Source organism: Fundulus heteroclitus, chromosome 10 (assembly GCF_011125445.2).
Source record: "Fundulus heteroclitus isolate FHET01 chromosome 10, MU-UCD_Fhet_4.1, whole genome shotgun sequence".
In the NCBI taxonomy this organism is placed as follows: Eukaryota; Metazoa; Chordata; class Actinopteri; order Cyprinodontiformes; family Fundulidae; genus Fundulus; species Fundulus heteroclitus.
In genome coordinates, this window is record NC_046370.1 from 21,813,080 (window position 1) to 21,835,081 (window position 22,002).

The 22,002-nt window shown below is 41.0% G+C and overlaps 1 protein-coding gene across 7 annotated transcripts in view; it reads left to right on the plus strand.

The window, feature by feature from the left end:
* The window catches only part of LOC105920296 (caskin-2), a 65,195-nt gene that overhangs the window by 14,799 nt on the left and 28,394 nt on the right, over positions 1 to 22,002 (plus strand). For all 7 annotated transcript variants that reach the window (XM_036142336.1, XM_036142335.1, XM_036142340.1 and 4 more), the window contains exons 3-4: positions 11,902 to 11,953; positions 19,137 to 19,234. In XM_036142336.1, coding sequence (XP_035998229.1) covers positions 11,902 to 11,953; positions 19,137 to 19,234 — 150 coding nt within the window. The remainder of the gene's footprint in view (positions 1 to 11,901; positions 11,954 to 19,136; positions 19,235 to 22,002) is intronic.

Here is a 22,002-nt window from a genome sequence, read left to right on the forward strand (position 1 = left end):
AAACCCCAATCTAACCAAATATTACAGGCAAACATATGAATTATAGATTAAAAAATGAGGGTTTGAATGGCTGAAACGATCACTTAGTTTTTTTTTCTTCAGAAATGTATCTAGAGTAATCAAAATTAGGCACATCTACCGACAAGGTTCAACCAAAGAAGGAGTCACAAAAATACTACTAATTCTAATACAGCCACTCTTATTTAATCTGTTACTGATAAGGCATTGTTTGGTCTGTAAATCTAAGCTGGTGGAGGAACCTACCCAGCTCTGAGTCCACTCTTAAAGAAAGACATTGTTTCACTGGAAGGACTATTGTAGGCCATCTGTAAAGCAAAAATATTATATTGCTGTCAATAGAAAATTGGAATTGTTCCAAAAGGTACCATAAGGCCAGGCCTAATTGAAAACCAGAAATCAGTATTGCCCAGAAAAGGCCTGGTAGATGCATCTGTGTAATACAGCGTCAAAACACATTTTCACTCAATTATTCAATTATTACAGGAAAGAAGTGACTACAATCCTTAACAACAGATTAAATACAATACATATTTCCTCTGCTTTCTCGTGTTAGAAGCAGCCACACACCTAATATCTATCCCAAGCCACAGGGCGTAATTAGAAAAAAATACAATTTAGATTCTTGAAGAGTTTACCTCATTAAAAATCATTGGTGTTTTTATTGCACCGCTTAGGCTGCCTCATCACCACTGGCACTTTGAAGGAGCAGACTTATCTGCAGTATTGGTTGTGTGTTGTAATTTGCTATTATAACTTTCTTTTGCAAACACATTTTTCACAAAGCCAACATCGTACATCTCAGTAAAAGTTCTATCGGCCCCTTTTCTGTTAATTAAAGTTTAGAAAAACAGTTCTCAATTACAGAAGACAGTCACCTCAGTCATCAGGTGGGAGTTCGTTGGCCGTGTAATTTGGCAGTGCGAGTTGATCCCTAAAGAAGCTTTAAAACCAGCTGAAACCACTTGCTTTAGCCAACTGTTCACTGTTCAAAGCAGCACCAGAGCCTGGAGGCCTTTTCCAATCATACTGCTACGGTCTGATTAAAAACTATTGATTAGACATGGGCACCTTTGGTCTGTGACCTAATTAACAGTCTTGTGAATATGGAACATCCACCAAACACCAGCACTAGTCCACACTCTCCTTGCATTAATGGATTTCCAATTTTTATAAACAATTTTCTTGCTAAATTCCAACTTGAAAATATGAACTGTAGAAACCTGCACAGCTGTGAACAATAATGGCGGACAAACTCAGTGAAGCAATCTTGATGTTGGATGAAACAAATGTCTCAAACTTTATTGAAATATCTCACCTTCATATTCTTCTTGTTGGAAAGTATTTCCGAGTCTTGTTTACGTTGTTCAATCCTGCTGATGGCTGGCTGCACAATCCATACCTCATCACTCCATCAGTTTTTCAACGTGCTTTTTTTTAACCAAATCAGCTGGAGTGGGTTCGTGACTACCTTATTTTCAATGCTCCACGAGTGCCCCCATGTAATCACATCTTATCATGCCAAATTAATCAGAAGGAAGCTCATGCTGGCAGTTTTACTTTCAGTTTTTAAGCATCCGGCATCCTGAGGTGGGTGAATCATTAGATGTGCAGACAAAGCAGTAGGGTTGAGTCGAGGCTGCAGTATTTTAGTAGTGGTTGTGCATATACGTTAGCAATGGTACATATGAGCAGTATACATGGAGTGATGACTGTAGCATTTGTGTAACATAATTTTTTAAGAGTGTCCAAAAAATTCTTGGAAGCGCAGTAGAGGAAGGTGATGCCGGAGTGTCGATAATGTAGGCCACTAAAAATACTGAGCAGAAATGCAATGTGTATTGGTTATAACAGCATTTTCATGCTAGCTGAGGTCCATCATTCTACAGTGAGAACGGTTATTCACCAGTAGGAACTTTCACGCCCCCATCCTCATGGACATTTTGCAAAACGGATAAAATCTCATAGAAAAACCTTTGAGGTGCGTACATGTGGATGTTCAGAGATAGCCGTAAACGATTAGATAAAGGCCCACCATTCACATGCCCTCTTTTGCTTTTGGTGCAGGAAACCACGTCCACGTTGCAGTCGTTTCTAATGGTTTATTCCATATCTGCCTTGCTTTGTGCTTTCTCTGTTTTTGAAGTCATCTGTAAATGAGAGGAGATTAAAGAAAAATTAGCTCTTTTAGATGAATCTTTTTCTAGAAGTGCTTTCTGCTGAGGATCTTCTTTTGAATTTTGATGTCATTATTGTTCTCACTTTTACTCACTTTTACTGCCTAAAGCACAGTTATTACAGCATATTTCGATCACGTATTTGTTTCACATTTGAAACAGTTGCTTTATTTTTTTTCCCCACCAACATGTGCTGTTGGAACTTTTCAGGGATACTAAATAAATAAGAGGTTTGCCTATATGTGCCAGGATAGTTTTGCTCCACAGAACTGGTTGCATGGTTGACTTTATTCAACAGAGACTGGATCCAGCATCAAAGTAGGCAGGTCACATTAACATAATAATAGCCCATGTTTGCATAACTTTCGAACTATTTCATTATTTGTGTGTTGATGAAATTGTGCCTGTGTGTGTGTTCTTGTGGATGGGTGAGTATATGTGTAGAAATAAGCGTGTTTGTGTTGAGTAGGTGTACATGATCCAGTTTGCCATCTGGAGGGACACAGTCTTAAGACTGATGAGAACGATAGAAGGTGCCTACAAAAGACAGCACTCAATACCAGCAATTGGAGGGGGGGGGGGTAGCAGGAGGACTTGACTCTAGAAGGCTTTAGCAGTCCCACTCTTGACAGACACAAGGCTTCATCCTAAGTTAGGCATACACTCTGCATAGAGGTAGGTCATCTGTAAAGCACAGGAGCAGGAGCAGCAGCTCCGTGTCCAGACCAAAGAGGCACAGGGTGAGACATAGGGCACTGGACCCCCTCGACCCAGCCAGACTGGCATCTCATGGCACGCACGCCAATCAGGGAAGACGCTCACATCTCCAATCACGACACAGTGCTGGACGATCATCAGTGAAGTGTCTGCTGGGCCTTCTTCTGATTACTGCCTATGCGTGAGGAGCAGCTCGGATCCCCGGAAAGGGCGGTTCTTAGAAACCGGAGGTGATCCACTGCAGACACGGTGTTGTTGAGGAAGATGAAGGAAGGCAGTTTTGGGGAAGTTCTCTGGAAGTCCACCGTCATCTCCTGTCACGAGAGGGTTAAGCCTCAGGTGATTCTGACTGCACCAGTGGACCGACGTCCTGCCTATATGCGGACTCGTCGCTGTCCTGAATCAGACCAATGACCAATTTATATTATAGTTTAAGAATGGGCTATTGCGTTGGATACCCATGATAGTGGCTTGAAAATGCATTTTGTCCTATATCTGATAAATATTAGTAAGTGGATATACCCAACAAACCTTCCTTCAAAGTCAGTGCTTTGGATAGCAAAACAGTTCTGCACAGAGCCTGAGGTCTCCTAGCTGTTGGAAGAGCATGCAGAAATAGAGGAGGGGCTGTGCAGTGCATTGGGTAAGCAGAGTAAACAGATGATTTGAATGGTATGTAAAGTGTTCAGTCCCTAAGGTGCAGAGTTGAGATGCGTTATGTAAGACAGGACCTGCAGGTGTGTTTATGCCCATTCTAAAGCTGCTCCTTTTTCAGGGTAAACAAACAGATGTAGCAAGCCTGGTTGGCACACACACCTAAACAAAGGGCAAAGACACAGCAGATGATCTGTTTCATTTCCCCATTGGCTCCTTTCAGCCTATATTGAATGTGTCTGACCCAGTTGCCAGCCTCACCATGGAAGATTAGTCTCTATGTTTTTAACAATGCAGTTAATTATTAGATGTAGCAACCTGGGAATGTTTGAACTTTGATGGGAGGGGGGAGGGGGGTTTCTTAAGACCTAATTTGCCATGTTTACACCATGCAGTGCTGCTCTAACTAATGAAGAAATGATGAAGCATCCTGTGTAAATATGTATAAGCAGTTAGGCTTTAACTCTGTAGCTTTAGGGAACAGTAAAACTCCATCAGCTCAGCTGCCTGTTCAGTGTCTGAGTACAGAAATTATTTCTTTGTTTTTTTCCCCCCATTATATGTGCATCACATTTATTGTCTCCCAGGGAACTCAAATGTTGGGAAACCCCTCATGGCTGGCACTTAAAGTATGATGATAGCATAACTCGATGGGCTCTTTGTCTCTGCACGTAAAGTACAGACTTTGCTTCAGCAGCATGGAACAACAGCAGAACAAACACCAATGCCGGGTTCTTCCCCTTCCGACAATCTTAAGGATGCTTTGATGATTAGGATAGCTCTTAAGATCATTTTCTGAGCTATTTCTGCTGTGTTAAAAGAGTGAGCTAGTCCGCTCTGAACTGAAATCGGGGATATTCAACAATTTGAATTTTCTTGGCCTAAAATCCTAGCATGTGTGGCGCTTTCAATGGTCATGTGGGCGTGCTCCGATGGCGCAGGGGTAGTGTGAACAACCCATGTACGGAGGCCTCAGTCTTTGACGCTGCTGATCCGGGTTTGATTCCAGCCTGCGGCCCTCTCCCGCATGTCTAACCCCCTCTTTCAAACCCCCTTTCCTGTCAGCCTATTTTGTAAAGATGAGCCACTGGTGCTACAAAAAAAACAAAAAAAAACCACAGAAAAAACAATATAGGAAAATATGTGGGGTCTCGCAGGTTTTGACAATCAACTTACAATTTTAAAATCTTGCTGTCACATTATAACTTCAAACTTTAGTGTGCGTTGTTGGTGTTTTAAGTGACCAATGCACAAGAAATTCCAACACAAAAGAATGCACAACTGTGAAGTGGAAGGGAAAACGGCGCATGACTGTCAAAATCTTGTACTGATAAAAATTTGGAAAGTGTGATATGCATTTGTATTTCCTCCCTCGGAATCTAAGACCTTGTAGGGCCGCCTTTCATTGGAATTACAGCTGTAAATCTTTTTGGGTATGTCTCCACCAGCATTAGACCTCCAGAGACAGTCTTTTTAGAAGTGCTTCGGGACAGCTGGAGTAAATTCGAGCCCACGCTCTGCCTTGGTGGTTTGGTCTGAGAAACTGTGTTTACACTCTCAGTAATCAGTGCAGCAAGATAGATGTGTTCCTCCGATAAGTGTTTCCCTTGATAAGGCTCCTACCTAACCACAAAGCTTCTATTGCCAGAGATGGATGATGACCTGTAATTACTTCTTTTCTCACTCCTATGTATTTAGGTCCTGCCCCAGGCAATTGCGGCCTTGCTGTTTACCTTCTTCTCATTGCTTTGCGGGGGTTTTAACCCAACCTCCAACAGCAAGCGGAGATTTTTTTTGTTTGTTAATAACAAACAAACGGGTGAAAATTGGTCTGTGTTTCCTGTTGATAGGTATATTAAGAATGGTTGGGGGGGGGGGGGGGATCCACATTCACAATCTCTTTTGATTAAATTAGAGACATTTGGTAATTATGGGGACATATTGATTGGCAAACCTCTGTGGAAGAAACCCAAGTTTTTTCGTAGTGTTATTTCACATTTCTTGAGTTGGGAGTCAAACTTGGTAGCTACACTTCACTCAAAAACCGCATTAATTCTTTCCCATCCCACAATCCTTTAGTTATGACTATAAGGGTAAAGATTTCCATTGTGGTGAATGAAGTATTTAATTATATTAAACATCATTTAAGGCTGACTTTACACTAAATAAAGACCCTGCTTGATTGTAAATGGTCTTTGTAGGATCTGGGGAAGGTAGTCTGGTAGTCTATGAGCGTGATCCATCAGGATAAATCCTGGTTTTGACCATGTAGAAAATCTCCAGAGTGCGATCCTGGTAGCTCAATAGTGCAATGGCAGTGCAAGTGCAGAGGCATAACAACAACTTGGGTTTTGTCAGCAATGGTGAAGCTTGGCTTTTGAGAATTAAAAGCAGAAGTGGCCCTAATGATCATCCTGGTAGGCTTTTATCTTCTAGTGCATTGATACATAATTACTCTTGATATGCCAATCATGGGAGGAAGCAGTAGAACAGTTCTTCAACAGCTAAAAAATGTCTTGCTATCCATCAAAACTTATTTGATGGGTACCAAGGGCATTGCAGCATGGTTAGAAACTTTAATTGTGACAAGAAAAGAGGAAATTTATACCTTACCCAAAAATATGGCCATAATCTCTTCCTATTCTCATGAAGTCAACATCCTGTATCACTTGTCTCATCAGCTATTTATAATCATGCCCTAACTTGTGGTAATTAACTCTGCATTGAATTTAAACCTAGTGTGTGAAAAGCTTGACTTTTCATGCTAGTCTGCGCTTTCAGTTATTTTTAAGCATCCTCATCCTAGTTTTTGTAGCTCATGATCAAAAATGTGTCAGAACAACCATGCAACCCAGCGCAACAAAGGCCTCAGCCAGTTGCAAGTCCTGTTGAATGAGACAAAAAGACAAGCAAACCAAGATTTCTTTGTTGTCTTTTTTTCTTTTTTTATTGACTTTACCCTGCTGGTGTTCCTATTCTGAAGATTGCCTGAGCCTTCTTGAAGCTTGTCTCATCTCGCGTGTGTGTTTTCTTTTTGCTCTGTCCTCCCATTTTAGAGACTGACGTGCCAAAAAAACAAAACAAACATGTTCCCTCGTTTCACCTGAACGGAGATATGGATTCATGTTTACCTCTCCGTGACGTCTCTTCCTCCCTGCCTCTTTACTTTTCATATTCATGCTGCCTCTCAACATCAAAGCCTCGTCCTCTCTCTTGTCCGCCAAGCTTAAACTCCTATCTGAAAGGTTCTAACGAGGCTGTTTTCTTTTTGCTTTGCTTCTTGTATGTAAAAAGAACAATAGAAGTCCTCCACGCTGACAACTAAAGCGGCATGTGTTGAATAATTTATCTTCCCATGGACAGTGGGCTTCTACAGTGAGCAAACCTCATAATTTCCCTGTCTGTGAAAAAAAAGAAAAGAAAAAAATCACAATACCTGAGATTTACTGCTCCAACCCTCCAGGGTGTTTTCTAAGTTATCTGCAGCCAATGTCAGGAGGAAGAGGAGGATGCATGGAGACATGGAACATGTAGGCTAGCATGGTGGGCACGCTATGCAAAGAATGCGGGGCTCATGTTGGAACTAGAACTCCTGAAAGGCCCTGTTCTTTCCATGCTTCTGAGACAGCTCAGACCCCATTTTGGCGAGGAGCCCGACGCCCAGCCCCATCTATATCTGTCTCTTTATCAATGTGCCTTTTTGTGCCTTCAAGCTCTTGTTTTCAGGAATATGAGTCACCAGCTGTATGCGCTCAACAAAGGGCCTGCTCCTGAACTTCTCTGGGCTGCTGTAAAACAACCAATGCAAACGCTAAGCATGGCTGCACCCATTCTGTACACAGTGATATCTACGTTTCCCGCCTGCTTAGCTCTGGTGATCTCAGTGGGAACCGATTTCTGAACCAGTGACGAAAGAATGGGAATACACTGACTCCCATATTAGTAGTAGATAATAAGAAAATTATGGAATATTTAGTCTTGTATAGTTGTAAATGTTAGGGTAGTATGAAATATGGATAACCAATCTAATTTCTATGAAAAAATGATTACCAGGAGAAAAAAAATTGTGCTTTAATGGATGGTTTCATAAGCGGTACAGAAAGAAACAGCAGCACTGGAAATCGGGCTATTTTTCCTTTGCTGACTTCTCTGAGCTGAATAATAGCATCAATAACCAGAAAAGATGACAAAACAGAATATTGGATCATGACTTCAGTGGGAACTCAATCAGAAATTCTCTAATTTCTTCCTCCTCTAATATTCCTCTCATCTGTTATATGTACAGTAGTGATTTTTTCCTCCACTTTTTTTCAGCACATCAAGTCTTACATTTTTAAATATTTAGTTCAGATTATGTAATTTCTTTTGCCCTCAGAGGTTTTATTCACGTTTTTGTGTTATATTACAGCGTTGGTCACGGTTGCATTGCTTGGCAGGACTTCCTTCTCTGTTATGAGTAATAAAATCTAATATCTTGGATTATGGGGTATGGAAGACCGAAACTGACACAATTAAAATAACAGAATCATCTTCCTACAGGAGGTATTAATCACAAAATAAAAACAATTTAATTCATTAAGTATCACAGTATTTACAGGTGTTTATCTTTTGAATTGAATTGAATTTCTTTATTTTCTTTATTTTTTTGTTATTTATTTTAATGCGGACAGTAGGTTTATTTTTAACTGAGTTAGTAAACTGTATCCATTCTCTAAATAATCCAAAGAGGCCAATAAACGTTTTTGAATGTTGTATTAAATGTTAAAACATAGGTTTAAAAATATCCATTTGTACTGTGCTTTTATTGTATGTTTTTAATGTGGACCCCAGGAAGACTAGCTATTTGCCATGGCAACAGCTAACGGGGATCCTTAATAAAAATTACAAATTAGGCTTAAATAAATACTATAATGGTTTGGATTCTTTATATTACTGCAATGCAGTGTTTTTGACAGAATAGTTACCATGTATTTGATAAGGAGTTATTTATTTTTGTGTATTGTGGGGAATTCAAATGTGAATTGGACTCGGAGGAAAAGACTTGAACCTTGACTTGGACTTTGGAAAACGGACTTGTGAAAATTTCTGCTGTAATATCAGTTCACCTGGAAAAACAGATGGTTGCTGACGTCCGGTGATGTGGTTACCTGACAGTGTTGTCTGATAAATTACAGCAGCTGGCAAGTTTCTCTCTGTGTTTAATTATTCAGTGGCACTGGGCTGCTTAGGGTCTGTTCACTCTTACAGGTTCCGGTTGAATTAAAATGAACTCTGAGCCAAGTGGTCTCTCACAAACTGGCTTTGAAAATTTTAGTAAAAATGTAAATTTATCACTACAAACATTCAAATATACACTTTTTCAGGGTTTCTTCAGTGTAGAATCAATTTTACCTATTACAGCCTGAAAAAGGCTTGGGAGCTTCACATCTGTTTTGTAAGAATACACTGTTTCTTCTTTGAAAGAAGAACAACAAGAACTGCCTTGACTAGCTTATCTTGTTGTGGTTTCCCATGACATCCGCTGTTTACATTTTTAATTCGATACCGTGACTGGCTAAAACCAAGCTTTGATAGGCGGGCACTAGGTTGCTTTGTCCAATCAGCTTGAGAGTTCTGCTAAATGTCCCTCCTTTCCCCAAATGGATTTAATGGGAGCAGGCCCAGATTGATAATGTGCAGAACAGAGAGTGCTACACAATATCAATTTGGCTGGCCAGGTTAACGGAGCAATAAGCGATATTTCACCACTAAGTGGTGCTTGAGCACTGTCTGTAGACCAAAACAAGATGTCTGACAAGCCACACCTTTCGCTACCTTCACTCTAGCTGCAACCTGGCCCCTCCTTTCCCTTCTCACACCCCGCCTCCTATACGCATATTTGTAAAGGATAGAAACATAGCATAACAGCATCACCTTATGGAGAAACATTTCAAGTGAAGAAGTAAGTAACTCATAATTTTAACTAATACTAATAGTAACTAATACTTTTAGGAAGAGAATGTTTTGATCTGCTGGGCGTGACTCCAGCACTGCACTACTCTGATGGTGGCAGTTTAGGGCATGGAGGGGCTAAGCCCTGAGTGGTAGCTGTTCACATGCACGTACACGGACATGTTGCTGGCCCGGCTATGCAAACAAGAGACAAGAGAAATGTGGTGTGACGTCATACCATAGTCATACCATAGTCCATCTGAAATATTACCATTAGTTCTTCACATACCTATTCTTTAGTTCTTTCTATCTGAAATAATGAAATTTCACTCCTTGAAGTAAAGGGAGCCATTTTTGTGAAATGAAACCACCTGTCGTTGAACAGGGGTGGAGTCCTCCAGATCCAGTTGTCCCCCCTCTTACAATGCAGTTATAGCGAGTATGACTATCAGAGTACTGATGATTGGTTGTAAGGCTGATGGTCCTCTCTTGCATGTGGGCAACTAGTTTTGTAAGCCTGAGTATACCTTTAACTCCTCACACTGAATAAGTTTTTTTTGGAGAGGAGACTAAACGTTTCAAGAAAGAAGAACCCGTCCAGAGGACCCACTCAGTTTTTTATACTGATTTTGGAGTTGGAATTTTATACTATTCTCAAGATCTTATCAGGAATATATTTCGCATTATCAATTAGTGCACATATCTTGGCTAGCACAGAAAAATAGAAATGTCTGTGTGAATATTTCAGGGATCAAGATCTTAATATACCTGTGGGATTTCACAAACATTTCAAATACAGCATGTTCCATGCAGAGGTTGAAAGCTCAAAAGGATAGATTGGAGCAACTTTGCTATACTCTGTCTAGCCTTCCTTTTATTTGCTTATCTGCTGAGTCTCCCTCCTTTGCAGCTTGAATTAACTCCAGTAAGCAGTTGATACTTTTGAATAGCGTCCTAATTCTCTGAGCTTCCTTTAAGTCCACTTGTGAACATCTTGCTAATACTGAAAAACGATAACTTTGAGTCTTCTTCCGGAGGGAACAAGTTCAACGCTGAAGAGTCTAGTCAGCACAACCTGGTTGTGTTCACTCATTAGTAAAAGATCGGATTTTTCAGTCTCTGACAGGGGAGTCACTGGTCAGAGCCTGTTAAACTAAAAGCCGCTCACGTCTGGTTTGATTGTAAAGACAACCAATATCTCCCAACTTCAACTGTCCAGCTCTCTTCCTCTTCCTCTCTCCCTCTGTCCAAACACACACTCCTGTGTGGTATTTTGCACTTCCTTGGGAGAAAACAATGGGGATAATTGGTGTCCCGTGAATGGAGCTGTATCTAGAGCACTTGGCAGTCTGGCTCCTGTGTGGGTCTCGCTGAACAGTCAGGCCTTTTTGATGGACGTCGGCCGTAGGACGCAGGATCGTATTTATTTGAGTGAGAGAAGAGATTGCAACTCATTGTTTGAGACGGGCGAAGGATTAGATGAATAAGATTGAGAAGTGTTGATGTGTAAGGCTTGGAAGTCTAAAACGTTTAGCAATGAGGCTTTTGAGAGTCAAGTAGAGTTGGGCGTGTACCCATGATTGGTACAAGGTAATACTTAAAGAGCAAGGGATTAGGCACGTAAGAAAAGGAAGTTTATGTTTTGCAAGTAAAGATCTTTTTTTGAAACCCTGGATTAGGAAAATTACACAAGAGTGCGTACACTGCACACACTGAGCAGCTTTGTAGTTCTATTATCGAGGATAGGATCCTGGAAGTTATTCTATTTGTAGACATTGTGGAAAATTTGTTAAACTAGTAAACAGTTTTAGTTGTCACTTCATTTGTGGTGGCAGACGTAGGAGCAGGAATAGTGGCACTCTAGGATACTGAAGACATGGGACAAATAGCAGTGTGTCGCTTTCAAGGTGAGTGGAAAATAAACGTGTTCAGTCATGCTGATTGACATATACTGTGATGCTGTGGAAAGGGGAAAAAAAAAACGTTGACGCTTTCTCCCGGCATCCCTTCTCGCTTTTACGGTCGTCAGTTCGAATTCCAAGGAGCCGTGAGACGCGAACATTTTAAATGAGGCGCAGTCGTACATATTCTGCTCTGCAATCATTTGTTTATGAATCATTTGGCTGCCACGAGGGTGTCAGAAGTGCTGAGAGAGGGAAAGGGTGAGACGGCAGAGGGTGAGGAAAGCTCTCCATCCTGTCAGGGCTGTCATGATAAGAAGTGATGATGAGGGGGGAACTGTGGGGAAAACACACACACACACGCACACACATACGGCTGGAGGAATTTCTTATAGGCTTAGGTAAAAAGAAATAAAGAAACCCAAAACCTTTTACTAAAACATTGATTGTCTTTTCCCGTACCCCCCTCCCCCACCCTTTTCTCCAACTTTGTCATCTTCCAGAGTTGCTGGGCTCCAACAAGAGACTCAACATCAACTACCAGGACTCAGACGGGTAAGAGGAGTGCATGTGCGAGAAACGAACAGAGTTGAGGCGGTTCTATTTGATGTGCAGATATGGCGGAAAAAAAATGCTCCGGTACATGTGACTACGTGCTGTTTGTTTGCTGTCCTCACTCTTGTGACTCACAAAGCGCGCACAAGCACTAACGTACATTGTTGCTGGGAGTCATTATTTTAACTCCAGGCCAGGAAATGACTGGGTACTAACTTTGTGATTACCTTGTATAGGACGAGAAAAAGAACATTTTAGTCACATCCAAATGTTTGACAGATAACGAGCTACGCAGAGCTACATTATCGTGTAGATAAAAAGTCACAAATGTAAATGTTTAAACTGAATACGCGTAAGCCTGGTGAATGGAATTGTGGCAGTTTTAGTTCAGGTCTGTCAAAAACCAACTCTATTCATTTTTTTAATTTTTTACTGCTTAATCCTGTATGATGCTGCAGGTGATGGGGATGTGAGTCAGGTTTCTGTCTGCAGCAGTCAATGGGCAAGGTGTGATACGTGACACGTGGGAGGTACAATGTAGTATAAGGGATAATCCAGAGTGCCCAGTTAACCTGATGTGTTATCTTGGAGTGTGGGAGGAAACTGTAGTACCTGGTGAAAAGCCATCTATACACAGGGAGAAGCTCTAAACTTCAGGCAGAAACGTCTTTGCTGGGATCTCAATCTCTCTCGTTGTGTGGAAACAGCGCCTCACACCAACCCAGCATGCAGGAATCTGACAAAATAAATGCCCAAATCACTTTCTCTTTCCTCAAGGTCAAAAAACCTGTTACCTTTTACGAGAGGAAATATCAAGATTAGAACCTGATGGAGTGGTCCTAGAATGCATCACATGCATGAAATTTAAAAAGAGACACAGTTAGCCTCTAAAACTGACCTGATTTAAAGTTATGTTCATTCAAGACGTTTGTTTCTGATTGGACACAGGTTTAACCCAAAACCTAAAGCAGTGTGCATTTGACGTAATTTTTGTGAAAAAATTAATTCTGTGTTTATTGTGTTTAACCAAAATAATGAATGTTGGTGATTATCTATACCCTCCTAAGAAACCAGTTAAAAGCCTGTATTGACATTAAAGGAATTAAATGCTTATAATAATTGCTGAGCAGCTTTTTGCATGTTTCCACTAGTATTTTTATCCTTTAATAATTTGTAATGAGCCACATCCTGGGGCATGGAAGGCCTCTTTACCATCACCATATTCTTTAGCTCCCCCTGCAGATTCTCAGGCCAATTAAAGTCAGGACTCAAAATGACAAGAATGTTATTTCCAGTCAGAAAAACAGGGTGGTTAAGATAAAATATTGCTTTTAACTTAACCAAATCTCCCAGGGGGATGTAATTTTCCACTTAACTGAAGAATTGCACATGAAATGACATCAAGACAAAAATGGAAACATGTCAGACTCATGCTGTCTACAGTGAAGTAACTTATTAACCAAGTTAAGGAGCACAGGTTTTTGAATTTGCATTTTCCTCACCATCATATAATTTTGTAAATAGAGGTTTAATGTCTGGCAATTGTTTCATTCAGGCAAGGAGAATGGTCTAAGCTTTAATATATGGCCAGGGAGTTTAAGTATGACCTAGCTTGACTTTGCTTGCAAATGTGCAATAGGAAGAGTTTATGCTGAAACAAGCTACACGTCTGATAAAAAAACCCATCTGAAGACAGTGGAAAAGCTGCGAGTGTGTGCATTTTATGCTTGTGTATCATGATCATGTTGTAAAAAGAAAAAAAAGGGGCGGAGGCAAAAAAAAAAAGAGTGGGAGGTCTATTCAAAAACAGGCTGTTCATCCATCAACTGATACGTAGTTTAAAAATTAGAGAAAAAACAAGAACTAAGAATATCAGAGAAGTTGGTAAGTAGTATCCCCTCTGCTCTCGTTGATTTCAAATATTTGTTTAGACATGCTTGATGCAAGCATTTCCAGTAGGCTGGTGGAAACATTGCTTTGTATGGAGAAGGTAGCTTCTTGAAGGGCATCCGTCGTCTGTAGTTTTCATCCGGTTTTTGGCATCTCCCTTGCCATCCATCCACAAATGCTTTTAGTGATATTTAGATCAGGGAAAGATGCAGGATGGAACCAAAACACAAAGCTGTTCTGCTGGAAAAAGTCCTCGTCAGTCCTTTGGGCATTGTGAGCTGAAGCATTCTTCTGTTAAAATACCCAATAATCCCTGCAGAGATGAGAGCCCTCAGTTTAGGGATGTCCACCATTGCAGGGAAAAGCTCCCAGACCTTGTTGGAGCTTCTGCCACGGGGCCGTGTAGAAAGCCCGTCCAGTGGGTCAGGCACTGGACTTCTTTTCTCCCAATCCCCTCAGGATCTTTTCAGAAATTAAAAATGGCTGTCCTACTGCATCCAACCATTGCAGAAGATGATAGCATTGTGATATCTTGTTGAAAAAATTTAAATAAATTAGTTGAACTCAAATTTTAGTTCTTTAAGAGGTAAACATTTTTGCTATTATGTCCAGACCCTTAAGTATTGCTGTTTTAGATCCCAAATCTTCTTTCGTTTCTGTAAAATGTATTTTGTTCTTGTGCGATCTGGAGAAACAGTCCATCAACAAAGCCAAGCTCTACACTGATTTTTTTTTTTTTTTTTTTTGGACAACAAAGGGACTATGTTGACTGTGAACCGCTGCATGTGTCTGCACGCAGCGTAGTTTGTGGGAGGTGGCACACAATGGAGGTGTTGACATCAAGCTGTCCACCCACGGGGGGAGCTGCTGTGTGGTTGGGTGGCAGGCAGGAAGGGGTCTGTGAAATATGAGATCACTTCCAAAGCACGAGGAGGACGGTGAGGCGTGAGTAAACAGCTGGCTGTCACAAAGTCAACACCATCACACTGACACGTATTCAGCACACGTCAGTAGAACGTTCCAGGAGCAGATGATGAGATTTGGATGAGGTGTATTTGCAAGAAGATATGCAGTAGGAAAATATGAGTATTAAACACATCTATTCTCTATTTCCATAGATTTCCAGTTGGATTTAAGCCAGGCGATCGAGTGGGTCATTATGAAGCTTTATTTTAGATTTATCTGAAACCAGATGAGGGTTTTCTTAGCCGTGTGTTTGCAACCCACCAGTGTTTCATTTCATAGACGGAAGATTGTCATGAAGAATTTTTGGGTGCATTTCTGCCATCTGCCAGCGCCAAGTAGTGAGAAAAGGTCCAACACTATGTTTCTGATGCTTTAGGGAGTGATGAGCAGCGCCATTTCTCCTCCAGGCATCATGTGTGCAATGACTTCCAAAGACTTGAAAGTTTGTTCCTATATGACCAGATCTTAGAAGTTCATCGGCTTGTCCAGATGTTGTGAAGCTGTCATGGTTGGATCAGAACGCAGACAAGAGCTCGGGAGGTGCATGATGAGCAGAAGAGGATTTAATAAATAAATAAATCAGGCTTACAGGCTGAATAAAAAAGGTTTACAGACTGAGAGGGAAACAGGAACCATAGACACCATGATAGATGAAGACGGAGGACCTGACAACTAGAAGTGGCTGAGCTGACAACATATATTATGGGGGGGGGGGGGACAACAGGTGAAGCAAATTACACAGCTGAAGAGTAAGGAGTAAGGAGTAAAGGGCAGTTGGCGGGAGGAATGGGGGTAGTAAGTTGTCAAGGCAGAGGGAGAACTGAACCTAACAGGAAAAACATGAGAATGGCCAGACATTAAGAGAAACCCTAGCTAAACTAAGGAGAGACAAACAGGAATAAAGATCTAACAGAACCGATAAAATAATAAAATACATGGGCTAACTAGACAGGAACTGAAACTAACAGATACCAAATTAAGCTAGAAACATAAAAACTGAACCGAAGCTAAACTAATAACAGAAACAAGCAATGCTAAAGGTGAAAACATATGCATATCCCCAGGCAGCTGCAAGAAGTAATCAAACCCCTGGAGATCCTGACAGACGCAGTCTTTTAACGTGCTTCAACAGGCTTTTTCTCCAGCAGTGGAGGGAGTTTACACAGAGGCCATTCTGGATGAGTACATCACTTATTCTGTTCATGGAAAAAGCTGTACCTGCTAATGCAGGCTCTTTCTCTGAGTCTTTGCGAGTGGTCCTTGATTCTTGGAAAATATTAGTAGAGAAATCTTGCAAGAAGCATCTGATTGTTTCTGGTAGAATGATTGGCCATTAACCAGAAGAATTTCTCCTTCTGGTTAATGGCCCCAACAGTACTCACCAGAAAACTCAGAAGTCTTCTGGAACCACTGTCTTCAGTATGTTTTGAAACATTTAGGTTGCATGCATTTACGTGACATTACATCCTTCTAGTGTAACGCCTTGGTAATAAGAAGCTTTTTTAATGGCTATAAAGGTTGAATCAGCTAATATTAACCAACACTGATAGGAAACAGAATTGCTGGTAAATGCTGACAGTGTATCTACTTTCTTGGTTTTCCAAGTCTTTGTGCATTCTAATGTTATTCCTGTTTTGTTCTTGTGTTTTAATATTTTCCCCTGTATCATAAATATTGCAGTTTGCAGACTTATTTATTCTTAATTCTTTCTTTGTATGTGTCCCTTGGGTTGTTGCCCGTATCTGGTGTGGGTTTTGTTTGTCCGTGTATTTGGTTTGCTGCAGAGATTAACAATGTTTCTAAAAGGTTTGGCCAGCTAACAATATGGGAACTCTTCAGAGATCAGATCAACACGCAGCTCTGAATCTCAGATTCTGTAACTTTCTCAGTTAAGCTCAACATTAGACAGACTAAAAAGGGAAGTTTTTCATAGATAAATGAAACCTGTAAATAGCCCATTCCTGATGGTCTCAAATGTCATGAAATCAGTTATACTTATATATGGTATATGGTGGTGCAGTTGTTAGCAATGGCGTGTTGCAGCAAGAAGATCCTATGTTCAAATATGGGCCTTTAGGGTTGGAGTTTGCATGCTTGCTTATTGCATGCATGGCTTCTCTCTGGCTTCCTCCTGCAGTCCAAATTAATGCATGCTAAGGTAACTGATCTCTCTAAATTGCAATAAGGTGTGAGTGTGTTTGTGCATGGTTGTTTGCTGCCCTGTCCAGGTTCTACCTGCCTTTTGTCTATGCACTGCTGGAAATAGGCACCAGCCCCTGCAGCAACCCTGCAAAGATTAAGCATTAATAGAAACTGGATGGACGGATGATTGGATGGATTGTTAGACTTTGTCTTGTCTCTTTAAATTAACAAGCATAGTCTAGTTGAATGCATGTTCTCATCAAAGAATGCCAGCAGCAACAGGCTGGGACAGGAATTAAAATTGGATTTATTTGACTCTGATTAGTTCATAGATCAGGATTTGAAATGTTTTACTTGAATGCAGTCTGTAAATACTCTACAGTGTCACAAAAACATGCAGTCTGTGGGATCAATGTTACTGTCTTACAGACATATAGTGAATGCCAACAAACAAAACCTTCTTCAAAATGCCAACTATCATATAAAGCCTTTTCACAAAATGTTTCTGCTGTATGGCTATGGAGACCAGATCTTTTGAAGTGGTGCTGACCACACAATAATCTTTGCTTGCTTAGAACCAAAGGAGGCATGGTGTATTACTCTATATTGTTGATGTGCACCACTATCCTGATTTACCTTTATGAGTGATGGCCATTTTGGCTCTGACTCTACCTGCACTGGAGACTTTGATGTTACATCCTAAAACTCACCGTCAACCCTAATAAGAGTATTGGGTGTTGGTTGTCCTGATATGTAAAAGAATGCCATCTTTTCCCCCATTAACTATGTCTAGGCAACACGGTTTAGCTGTTAACATTCTAAGCACAGCATGTATTTAAGCGGAAAATACACAGACTTCTCAACTGAGAGCTCGAGTAAGTCGAGTTTTCACAAAATAAGTCACACTGACAAAGCAAAAACATGTCTTCATTTTTGTAAATTTATAACAATCTAAAAAAAAAAATGGGTACATAATCATTCCCACATTAGCGCAACATTTATTTATAGCCCCTTTGGCAACAAAGACAGTCTCAGGGGTTTTTGGGTATGTGTCCACAAGCTTGGCACACCTCTTTCTCGGTATCTTCCTCCATTTTTGTGCACAAATAATTTTAAGCTCTGCCACGTGGGATGGACAGCGTCAGTTAACCATCATTTATAGCCCCTTCCAGAGATATTCAATTGGACTTAAGCCCAGCCTGAACCAGCATTATTTACAGTTTTGTGACCCACTTTTAAGGCCGTTTTATTCCCTTTGAGAATGTATTCCCCTGCATAGCTGCTCTGTACTGTAGCAATGGATGAGCTTCTGGATTGATCTTCTGTTTCCACAAGCGAACACTAGAAGATTGCCTAAACGACCGTTTTTCTTCTCGGTCATTTCTCAGATCAAAGCCCTTCTTCCCCGATTACTCTGTTTGGTTGGCTGGAAAATCCTGTGAGGGGTCTGATCATTGCAAACTTCTTCCATTTCTGAATGATGGAGACCATATTGCTTTTCGGGACGTTCAATGCTGCTAAAAATACCCCGTTGTATCCTCCCCCAGATGTCAGCATTAGAAACAATGTGGTCTCAGAGGTCTACAGATAATTCCTCTGGTTTCATTGCTTCATTACTGCTCAGATGTGCAACGTCAACAGCGAGACCTCATTTAGACAATTATGTCCCTTTCTAAAGCCTGTTCAAGGGACGAAACCTAGCAGACGTGGCTTCAGACTTTAGAGCCACACATTTCAAAAGCGTCTCCATGTGATCAGTGGAGGTGAGACCCCACTGAGCTCACAGCACATCATTGAAAGCTGTAGATACTTATGGCCTTTTTTAAAATATTTGATTATTTTTTGACGTTACATAAAATGCCTGCAAAAACTGATCATGGGCTGTTTTGCGTAGATCCTTTGTAAGGAATATTATACTCAGTTCAGTTTTGGAATAAGTCTGTAAGTCAGAAAAGTGAAAGGGTGCGAATACTTCCTGGTGGCGCTGTGTCTCATTGCCTTGGGCCGTCTGGATCCGTAAAGGTTCCGGCAGAATTATGGCGCTTATATACCGTCTCACTTTCATGTAAGCGAATACCTTTCTTCTTGACCTGTTTTAAAGTTTTGATGGCAAGGTGGAGAAGTAGACTCTCTCGCTTTACGAGTCCTCTCATCCTCCTCTCTCTGTCTGTGTTTTTGCCCACAGCTTCTCGGCGCTGCACCACGCTGCTCTGACGGGCACCACAGAGCTGCTGTCGCTGCTGCTGGAGGCCCAGGCCACTGTGGATATCAAGGATATCAATGGTATCATAATGACAGAACGGCCTCACTGGTTCCCTCAGAGCCGGCCAACAAGTTGACGGTTTTAGAGAAACATTTATTTAAATGCATGAAGTCCAGTCTCCCACAGTCGCTGGGGATTACATTGAGCCTGAAACGTCTTTCTTCAGCGCTGATGCTCTGCTGAAAAATATGTTAACTGAATTTTTTATTTTTTCTTATCTATCTTATTCGCTTTGAAGTTTGTATCCCACAAAGTGACAGCAGATCCAGCTATTTGCTCACTTCCAAGAAGAAGAGATACGGTGGAATCCAGAGCCGGGGCTCGCCGACTGAGCCCACGAAGCGTGAAAGGCTCATAAGCATGAGCGTGTCGCCTCTGAGGCCAGCTGTGTATTCCTGAAGAGCTCTGTGAAATGTTGAAGTTAACTTCTAGCACTTCAGCTGGTGGATATCCCTGAATGTAATTTATATGCAATACATGGAAGACTGCGCACAACCAAGAGTGATGAGCTATTGCATAGTTGGGCTTTGTTACAAAGTTAGTTTAGCTTGCAAACGACGTTGATGTTCAGATCGTTTACCTCCTGACTACAACAGCAGCCATATCAGACTCGTCATCCTGTTGAACAAAGCATGTTTATCGTAATATTAATTTTCCTCAAAATCTGGATATTTAGGAGATGCTTACTGAGCAACATGGTTAAACACCCAGTTATGAGCTTTAGTCGTAGAGCTGCAAACCCATGACAGGTTTGTATATGATCCACTGTATACTTAGAGCTCGATTGTCTCAAACAAGGCCTAGAAGCCAGTTTAACGTCTTCATGGCTAGAATGATCGGGTATTTCCTGGAACATCCAACAGTTAGCAAAACAGTGGGTCAAGACCAGAGACACATTAGGTGACATGCAGATACGGCTTACATTATATAGGCTTACAGGAAGCTCGGGGGTTGTGACCTGCAATAACGTCTGAACCCCTTTTCAGATCATCATTACATTCTGTGATCTTCGCCTGTTTTTACGCCATGGATTTAACTGAAAGGCCCCAACACAGGTTTTTTTTATCTGAGGTCGACTCACATATATCGGGCCCTCGGTCCACCTCGGGAGGCGGTCACCAGTGCCACAAAGTTATTTGATACAAATCAAGAGCAGCAGTAGAATCAGCAAGCGGAGTCTTCCAGAGTCCATCTGATCTGAGAAATATGTTGCTCAGCAGATGCATATAGGAACACGTTGAGCATGATGCACAACAACATGGCTTGTATGGGTTTAAATAGCCAACAGAAGGATTGCGACATACGTTACGTTCACACATCAGGCAAATGCGACCCAAATCCGATCTTTTTCGCCATATGCGACCGATAGCCGTCGTTTTCATGGCAGTGGGAATAGACCAACTCTGATCTTTTCATCCTTAAAAAAATCCGGCCAGTGACACTTTCATTTGTGGTACTAAATTTACCATATGGGAAATGGTAAATGCCACTGTTTACAAGTGTGCAATCCCTTCTCTCTGGACTTTTTCGTTAATCTCCATGAAGGGAGCTGTGCTTATACGTTAGGGCTGGACGATAATTCAATGATACATATCGATCGATACATGTGTGGTACGATAGAAAAAAAGTAGTAGAAAAACAGTTTTTCTTCCTTTTTCATTCTGGCGTATCATTTACGTTATTTTTACAGTCATTACATCCTCCTGCCAATCACAAAGGCAGACCCAGCAATTCTCCGTCACCAAGCTCTGCCCCCTTCAAAGAGTTCAGAGAGCGCGTGTTTCTTTTTTAACAACTTACAGTTTGATAAAAAGTTGGTTTAATAAAGGGGTAAATTCAGTGTTTGTCTGCCCTTTAACTATAAATTAGTAACTATGCAACATCATAAAATGGCCTGGGCTGCACTTAAATATATGTTTTGCATTTTTTGATAATTATCAAAAGTATTTTACCAATATGCTTTTTTTCTATATTGTCCAGCCCTATTATACGTCATGTCACCCAAAGGATTGTGGGATTCCTTATAGCTTCTTAGCACCGGTAAGAGATATCTCGAGGTTCCTATGCTAAAGGACCTACGAGAGGAAGCATATAGGCTCCTTTTGCTACCTCCTTCCTTACTGACTGCCTTATTTGGACAGCATTTATCAACACTGACGCACTTCCGCTTTGGCTAAAGAGTCCTTACTCAAAAGATGTTTTCGGATGGAACCTTAGACCACGCCTAGGTAGGGTTGACATATTGTGTGCCATACGTTACAAAAGGCAACACAAGGTTATTTAAAACACGACCATTGGTAAACAAGGTAGTTCAAAGCACCTCACATAACATCAGAAAGGAAAGACAGAAAAGTAATAACAAAGCATCCGCATAACAAAGCATTGCATGAAAGAAACATATGTTAAAATGAATATATTAAAGGCATAAAAGGAACAAATGCTTCAGTTAATAAATACAGATCTTTACAACATCTGCACCTATGGGTTGCAGGATATCAGGAAAACATGCAATTACGATATTTTTGTTGAACATTGCTATTGAACATCATAATAGCCCTTATGATTGGCCCACATTCTACTCACACTTTTTTTCATAATTTTTCACAGGCTAGCATTTAGGACACTAAAATTTAAATCAGCTGTGGGCATTAAAGGGGACTTGCAGGTTATCACACTCTTGATATCAACCCTTGTCGTCCTGCCTCGTTTATATTGGCAGCAGTATGAATAACTCACTCTTCCTTCAGCCTGTGAGAGTTTCTAGAATTTACATTGCTTCTTATTTTAC